The sequence below is a fragment of the Theropithecus gelada genome, chromosome 14 (assembly GCF_003255815.1).
Source record: "Theropithecus gelada isolate Dixy chromosome 14, Tgel_1.0, whole genome shotgun sequence".
Lineage (NCBI taxonomy): Eukaryota > Metazoa > Chordata > Mammalia > Primates > Cercopithecidae > Theropithecus > Theropithecus gelada.
The window spans coordinates 115,804,536-115,813,638 of NC_037682.1; the positions used below are offsets into that span (position 1 = coordinate 115,804,536).

The 9,103-nt window shown below is 37.9% G+C and overlaps 1 protein-coding gene across 1 annotated transcript; it reads right to left on the reverse strand.

Annotated features, from left to right (window-relative positions):
• Positions 1 to 3,582: 3,582 nt before the first annotated feature.
• On the reverse strand, positions 3,583 to 4,564 carry LOC112606939 (olfactory receptor 8B12). The gene has a single exon (XM_025357911.1). It carries the CDS (start codon positions 4,544 to 4,546, stop codon positions 3,614 to 3,616), a length of 933 nt encoding a protein of 310 aa, XP_025213696.1. The 5' UTR covers positions 4,547 to 4,564; the 3' UTR covers positions 3,583 to 3,613.
• Positions 4,565 to 9,103: the final 4,539 nt, after the last annotated feature.

The window sequence follows — 9,103 nt, forward strand, 5'->3', positions numbered from 1 at the left end:
TGTCGTTGTCATCGTCGTCGTCGTTGTTGTTGTTGTTTTAGATGGAGTTTCGCTCTGTCACCCAGGCTGGAGTGCAGTGGTGTGATCTTGGCTCACTGCAAGCTCCACCTCCTGGGTTCACATCATTCTCCTGCCTCAGCCTCCCGAGTAGCTGGGAGTACAGGTGTTTGCCACCATGCCCGGCTAATTTTTTGTAGTTTTAGTAGAGACAGGTTTCACTGTGTTAGCCAGGATGGTCTCGATCTCCTGACCTTGTGATCTGCCCGCCTCAGCCTCCCAAAGTGCTGGGATTACAGGCATTAGCCACCGCACCTGGCCCTAGATAAAAATTTTAACACATTCTTTTAGTAGGAGATTGCTTAATTTTTAAAAAAATTTTAACACAAAAGTTATAGTTATAGTATTATTTACACCAATTAAATGTTGGGGAGACTGACACAAAGTTAATGTTTAGCAACAGGAAAAAGCTGAAATAAAATATGACATAGCTACATGATTAAGTCCATGGAAAATTACAATTCAAAAAAATTATTGATAAGGATTAAAGATCACATTATAATGATGAGTTAAACAACATTTTGTAACACAGCACATAGAGGATGAGCCTACTGGAAGAGACTTTTGTATTCCAGATGATATTCTCCTTTCCTGTTCTGTGAATGGTGGAGTAGACCAGTCAGCTATTGTTATATAACAACCAAACACAATCTCATTGGCATACAACAAGGAATATTTGTTTCTCACATGTCTACAAATTGATTGTGGTGGTTCATCTTGTCTGGGCTCAGCTTGGCCGCACTGCTTGCTCTGCACAGTGAACACTGCTCCTCGTGTGTTCATATTGAGAATTAGTTGGGAGAGGCAGCAGTTACCCAGGAGGGATACTTCTCAAGGCAATGGCAGAAGCAAAAGAGGGCAAATACCATGCAAAGATATTCCAAGCTCCTGCCAGCATCACATCTACTAATATCCTATTAGTCAAAATAGGTCACCTGGCCAAGCCAACAGTCACGGGCAAGGAAATATACCCTACCTCTATGAAACCATGGCAAGGGAATGGAGCTGTAATACTACTAGATGAATGATGAATTTTGACCAGTAACGCAAACTACCACATTGAGATAGGTAATCATTTTCTTCATACATATTTCACATTCCCAATTTTCAACAATAATATGTGAGTTGCTCCAAGAATCAGAAAAAGAAAAACCATGTGCCTCATTAGTTAAAATAGATAAGCACGTAGAGAAATTTGTGATGGATTAAAAATACTTACCATGCTGATATTCTTAACTATCAGAGGCTCTGACCTCACCACAACATCAACCAAATAGTGATGGGGGTGGTGCAACCACAAGGTGAGGACAGAAGATCAGGGAACCAAAAGGTTACCCTGTGGCTGCAGGGTTGGGGCCCACAGTGATGCATCCAGGGTCAAGGGTGCAGGGTCAAGAGTGCCTCTGTTCTTTCTCTCCTTCCTCAGCCGCATCCCTTCCCAGATCTCTTCTGTGATTGGCTCCTCTTCTTTTAACCCCTGCATTGTTCTCTTATCCCATCCTCTTCTAAGTTGTTTCCATTGGAAAATGCCTTTTTATACAACTTTAAAACAAGATAAGTGGATGAATAGATAGGCAGACAGATAGATTAGATAAATTAGATAGATAGATATGTACACACATACATAGATACATGCATAGATAGAAATATACATAGATAGCTAGATATGCTTGAATATGAGAAGACTCACAAGAAATCAGCAACAACTGTTGTTTTTAGGAAGGAGATTTTAGGAATGGAATGACAAAATAAGAGGAAGACATATTTTCTCCTCTTATTTATATTGTTTAATGCTGTACCATATGCAAATATTACTTAGTCAAAATACCTGACTTTTTAAACGATATTTAGAGTTCATTTTTTTCAAGACTAAGCAGAGTTCCAGAAAGATGAAGTGACTTGTCTCAGCTCATGGAAAAACTCAAGGAAGTGTTGATAATTACATAAAAGAATTATTGCAGGGTGATAACTAAAATGTAGTAAGTGCCTTGCATTTAATTCTTCAAAGACCCCACGAAGTCAGAAACATTATCTCACTTTCAAAAATAAAAAAATTAATATTTAGAGACCTTAAGTAATTTGCCCAAAGTCACACAATTACTAAGCAACTGAGCCAGGATACAAAACCAACTCCATCATGTGCCTCACGAATTGCTGTTTTCATCTGCTCCCTACCTCAAATAGCCTATTCACCTCACCCACCAGACGCCCACCCACAAGTCTCCTGAACTCACTTCTCTTTCCTATTCCATGCTGACTAAAGAAAAATCTTTCCCACCACACACACACACACACACACACACACACACACTCAGTCTTATGACTTCAAGCCCTTCATGTCATACCAAAGAACAAAACTACACCCTCATCTAAACTTCTCTTTTTCCCAAAGAAAAGAATATTCCCAAGGAAAAGCTCGGAAATCAAAGTGTCTCCCCAACACTTAACATATTAATCCTAATCCAAAGGAACCTTCCTTTGCTACTAATAAATTATTCAGTTCAAAGTGTATTGATCTGATGTGTTATATAGCTGTCATTATATGTTGTGGGTTTATAACCCAGTCTTGAATGAATTATCTTTTACCACATATGCTTGTATGAGTGCTGTCTGCAGTACCTTAAAATTCAATGGAAATTGCCTCTTCTGATAATCAGCTACTTAGTGGTGTTTTAATAGCTACCTAGATCCTCAACATTGTTTACTGCACCTCTAAAACTTGCAGACCCTTGGTTGATTATCCTAAGCCACAGATTTCTCCATCACAGCTCAAACACCCAAACTAACCCTTGAAAAAGCTCTACATTCTGATTCTTTAAGTCTTCAAATGAATGTACGACTTTCTTCTCAGCATCTTTATAACCCTTAACCCTACGGAAGTCCTAATTCCCTAGACTGGGTTCCTAGGGTTCCACACAACCTCAATCTTAACTCAAGGTCACTCACGTACTACAAACTTAACACAATTCTCTTCTCATTTGGCCAAGACCAACTCAAGAAAATGTTCCATCTATCCTCTTGAAAAAAAAAAATGAAATATTTAAAAATTATTTATTGACAGGTCACATTAAATTACTATGAATAGAATTAGGTTTTAATGTGTTAAGTTTTCATACTTTTAAAAGGAAATCTGCAAGGGCATCAACAAAGCATGAAAAAATGACATAAAAAAAAAAGCAGCTTGGAATTCAAGGACCTGGATACCAGTCCCAGTTGTGCCACCAAGTAGTTGTGTGTCCTTGAGCAACATATATATTTCTGAGTCTCCAACATGTGTTAATTGAGGAGGCTAGATTAAATAATGTGTTAAGGCCAATTCACAATTAAATGACCTATGATTATAGAAAAATTTGCATAAAATGAAGAAATCTTGGAATAACTGAGGTGGAGCAGTGGAGCAGACAGGGAGAATATGTCTGCATTTAACATTCATCCAAATGTAAAGATTTAAAATTCTCTTTCTGTACAAGACAGGAAAAAAAATGGAACTTGAATCTCACTGAAAACACATGCTAATAAGCAAAGCATTGTATTTCCTTCCTCCAATACTACTCCTTTAAGAAAAGATTTTTCTGCCCAAAGTTCTCCTCAAGGCAACTTTGACATCCTTGTTCCTCAAGCTATAGATTAATGGGTTTAACATGGGGACTATGATGGTATAGAACAGGGAGGACACTTTTCCTTGCTCAAGGGGCAGGATGGAAGGGGGTTTCAGATACATGAAAGCACCAGAACCAAAGAAAAGCAAAACTACAATTATGTGGGAACTGCAAGTACTAAAAGCTTTGGACCTGCCTTCTGTAGAACTGATGTGAAGAATGCTGGAGAGGATGAGGGCATAAGAAATAAAGACACTGACAATGGGCAATCCAATGTCAACAGCCACAAGAATAAAGAGCACCAGCTCATTCATGTAAGAGCTGTTGCAGGAGAGCTGAAGGAGAGGAAGGATGTCACACATGAAATGATTGACAAGGTTGTCAGCACAGAAGGTCAGGTTCATTATGCTTCCTGTGTGGGCCATGGCCCCAGCAAACCCCATCCCATAGGCACCCAACAAAAGGAGTAAACACACCTGGGGAGACATGGTGGCCGTGTACAACAGTGGGTTACAGATGGCCACGTAGCGGTCATATGCCATCGCTGACAGGATGAAGGACTCAGAGACGACAAAGAAGCAGAAGAAAAAGAGCTGAGTCATACACCCTGTGAAGGAAATGATGTTCTTCCTTGAGACAAAATTTATCAGCATTTTGGGAGTGATGGTAGTGGAAAAACAAAAATCTATTAAAGAGAGGTTAAAGAGGAAGAAGTACATGGGAGTGTGCAGGTGAGAGTTCAGCCCAATCAGGGTTATCAAGCCCAGGTTCCCCACCACAGTGACCATGTAGAAACCCAGAAACAGGAAGAAGAGGGGGATCCGGAGTCCCAGCTGGTCGGTTAAGCCTTCGAGGATAAACTCTGTCACGGAAGAATTTTTGGCTGCCATTCTTTTTGGTCGGGCAGGAAAGTCTGAGGGAACAAGAGAAGAGGACCATTTAGAAAGAACCATCACCACCACATTCTTAGTCTCTATCTCCCATTCTTGGAAAAGGAATCCAAGGAGAGAGATTTGAACTTCGGTAGGAAGGTTTTCACCACTCACTAGGGGTCTGTCTTCACAGTCCAAGTGATTATAACTCCCAAAGTGTAATATGAAACTAAACTGTAACTGCAGAATGAGAGCTGGTTCTGCTGAAGAAAGGGGTACCAAAAATAAGCTAAATGTCTTTTAGATCCTAAAGTCAGTCCCTTTTCTATACTTTCCCTCTCCTGTCTCTGCTTCACTTGGTAAAACCTGGACCTCTTCCCTGAAGGGAATCCTGAGATGCAGAAGCCGCAGTGGCTCTGCTCAGAGCTTCCACCTCTGGGTCCACGCTGTCAGATTAAGTAGGTGAGCTCATGCTTTTCCAAGATCTCTTAGCTCAAGTGGCTGTACATTTAATAACTTTTTAAAGCTGACGCTTATTGAGTGGTTACTATAAGAGGTTCTGTTTGAAGAGCCATGTAGCAATATTATTATCTTCATTTTACAGATGAAACAAGTAAGGTGACACAACTAGACAAAAGTCCCCAAACCACCGAGTTGCAGGCAGAAGGTGAATTTCAGCAGTATGGCTCAAATGGTTTGCACTTGAAATCACCATGTTACCTAAGTGACCAGCATCAGGGCAGGCACTCACCTTCCTTCCCTTTAGAGCTGTAAATGCCATACTCTACTGCCTCTTTTCCACATTCTGGGGAGGAAGACGACCCTAGTGAAGAGAAGATGACAGATTTGAAAGCTCAAAGCCCTCTCTTCTCAGTACAGGTCAAAGGATCAGAACCTCTAATGTATCTCATAACACTTCCTGCACTGAAGGACATGATTTCCAATTGTTCATTTGCCCAAAGGCCTCTCCAGCTTCCAGGAAGGACACAAAGCTTTTTCCTGACCAGTGAATAACAAAAGACTAAAGAGTTTTATTCTGGATTACAGACTTCAGTGACTGACTATTAAGATAGAGACTCCCTCAAGACCACTTCCTTAGCGATTACTTTCCCTAGGGAAGAAGAAATGTTTGTTTATCTCTTGGAATTGCTTGATTTGGCTTTCTACTAACATGTACCCAGTACTATTAAGAGAAAATCATTGTGAAAAAAAATGATTATCATTACCATTTCTTGAATACCCAATAATTTAGTACCTGACATAGTACCCTTATTCTGGCTGCCAAGATCCAATGTATGCATATACAAACATATATTCATTAATTTCTCACAATACCTATTTTACAGGTAAGTTGCTCACAGAGACAAGATGTGTCAGAGTCCACAGGTATGCTTAGGTCTGTCTGACTCCACGCCCCTTATGTGGCTGCTAGACTAAACTACCTCCCAAGGACAGCTACTGAAATCCATAAAGCAGAGCCCTTGCCTTCTTGGATCTGACAGTCTCTCGACAAATAACAAGTAAATATTCAATGAATTTAATTTTTAAAAGGAAGCAGGTAGAGCCTGGAAAGGTTAACACAAAGGGCTATTGTAATTTAGAATAGGATATTCAATAATTTATTCATATTCCACTCATCTCAGGAATTAATTGCACTACTCTACTCCCAGCTCAGACAAGAAAAGACTTCTCTCATTCCCCTCCCCTGTCCTCTCATGGAGTGTATGTTTAATGGTAACAAGAATCCCTATCAGGTAACTGCTCTCAATGTCTGCCAAGACCAGCCTCTTTCTAAATTAATAACTAGTCAAAATTCCCTTTGGCTGTCCCTGCCTTCCACCCACTTTTCTTTGAGCACTTCTCCCAACTGACTTTCCATCTGTTCAGTGCCCTCAAACTGAGTCCTAGTAGACCCAGTTCCCACTGCAGGAATACATCCACATTTGTTCTTCCTCTTTGGTTTGCATTTGTCTTTTTCTTTTACTCCATACCTCCAACCTCTGCCTGGATTAAAATTGTCTATCCTATGTCTCTGTCTCTAAGATACTTACTTATTTTCTTTAACGTCAAACCCACAAACTCAGAAAATTTTAGACCTGAAAAGACTTGAGAGAGTATCTCATTCAGTGTTTCCCAAACCTAGCTGGTTATCACAATTACCTAGAATATTCATTAAAAGGAAATGCTGGGCTCCAGTCACACGTTTGGAATCAGAATCTCCATAGATATGGACATGGTGGCTATGTTTTTTAAATCTTCCCAAGCATTTCCAATGCCAGGAACTGATAGATCCACAGAACTATTATTTGCCCTCATCTTACAGACTAAGACCACTAAAAAGTTCAAAGACATAAAGGTCACAGATCTCTTCTAAGTCTCCACATTTCCAATCTCTCCTCATCCATGAACTCACCTGACTTTCATTTTGCCTGAAATGTAAAACACAAATAATGGAAATGTGTTATAAGACTTTTTATTTCAGGTGTGACTGTATTGCTATTATTGCACTTACCCCTCTGACCACAAAAAAAAAAAAAAAAAAAAAAAGGACTGGAAAAAGTATATAAAGCAACTATTTGCAATACTTGGAAACTAGACAACATAGGGATGAAATTCTTGAGAAAAGGCAAGAAAACGAGGTAACTAACACATTCACCCCAACTTTCTCTAAGGCCAGTTTCTAAACCATGCATAGTAAAGTGGTGCCCCAACAAATGGCAGTAGCTTCTACTAGTGGAATGAAAAAGTGTAAGGAGGCTAAGACAGCTAGAATTTGTGGGGCAAGGAATGGAGAACAAGAAGCCAAAAAAAAAAGGATCCTTAGGTACCTGCACAAAGGACTCCCTTAAGTTCTTGGCTGAATCCTAAATTTTATATGTGTAGGGCAAGATTCTACTGGCTTAGGAGACAATAGTTGCTGGGGGTCTAAGAACTGAACAGAGATCACAGAGGATCCACAGCGCCTGATAAAAATTAGAATTCTGACTTACTGAAAATGGAGAGACCTTGTTCAGCAAACCAGACATTAAGTGAGATCCCTGAAAAGTCATACACTAAGAGTAAAGACTATGCCTTTGTGCTAAGGGCAAAACTGAATCACAACAAAGGTCTTAGCAAGATCAAAGGAATCTGCTAATAAATTAACTACACCCCAGAACAAAATTTAACACTCTGTAGCAAAGGCCAACATAATCCACTGTCTCTAAAACATATCCGCAGTGTCCAATATCACAAAGTCAAAAATTACTAGAAACACAAAGAAGCAAGAAAATGTGACCCAAAGTCAAGATGGAAAAATATATTAGAATCAGGTCCACATCTGATCTAGATGTTGAAATTAACAGACAAGGACTTTAAAATAACTTCTATAATTATTTTTAAAAATTTAGATAAAAGGACAGAATTGTCTAATATATCCAACAAAGCAATAGAAACAATCAAGATAACCAAGCGAAAATTTCAAAACTAAAAATATTGGAGATAAAAATTCACCAGATTAGCTTAATAGCAGATCAGGCACAGTCAAAGGAAAGATCAGTATAAGCAAAGACAAATCAGTAGAAATTATCCATACTAAAATATGGACAGGAAAAAAGTAACTTTAAAGAAGAACATGGTAACTAAAACCTTTAGGGCAATGCTAAATAGTCCAACATATGTATAATTAGAGTTCCAAAATGTGAGTCAACTGAGAATTGGGTGGAAATAATTTTTTAAGAGATAATAGCTGAAATTTTTCCAATTTTAATAAAATATATGAATCTATTTATGCAAAAAGTTCAGGAAGCCACAAACAAGATGAATACATAATATACCACACCTACGCATATCAGACATAGTCAAACTGTTGAAAACCAGTAACAAAAAAAAGCAGCTTAAAAGCAACCATAGATAAAAGATGTATTGCATTCAAATAAGCAAAAAAAATAGTAACTAACTTGTAATAAAAGAAATAGAAGTCAGAAGACAATGAAATGGCCTTTAAAGTACTAAAAGGAAAAAAAATTGTCATCCTAATATTGGCAAAAATATCCTGGCTAAAATATTCTTCAAAAAAACAAGTAATTTTCAGACAAAAGGTGAAAGAATATGTCACCAATAAGCCAACACTGCAAAAAACCTGAGAAAGGGAGAGGGAAATGGTTCCAGAGGAAAGCTTAGATATTCAGGAAGAAATGTGAAACACTGAAAATAGGAAATATGTGGGTAAATATAGAAGGCTATTTTAAAATTTTCCTTACATTTAAATTACTTTGACCATTTAAAGCAATAGAAAACAATTTATGGTAGATTTAAAATATGTGTAGAAATAAGATATATAAAATGTCAATAACACAATAAAACATAATACAGTAATACAAATAATGCAATAAAAATAACATAGAGAGGTATAGTTAAAATTCCAACAATAGACCTAAAACAAAATATTTTTAAAATTTTAAATAACTTAAGAGGAACAAGCTTAAATTAATATTCAAAAAATCAATCAACATTATCCACTACATTAATAGAATAAAACAGTAAAATTATATAATCATCTCAATAGATGCAGAAAGATTATTTGATAAAAAGCAA

Bases quoted from the DNA above. Each gene is read 5' to 3' on its own strand.
- LOC112606939 (XM_025357911.1), bottom strand. From the start codon at position 4,546: ATGGCAGCCAAAAATTCTTCCGTGACAGAGTTTATCCTCGAAGGCTTA.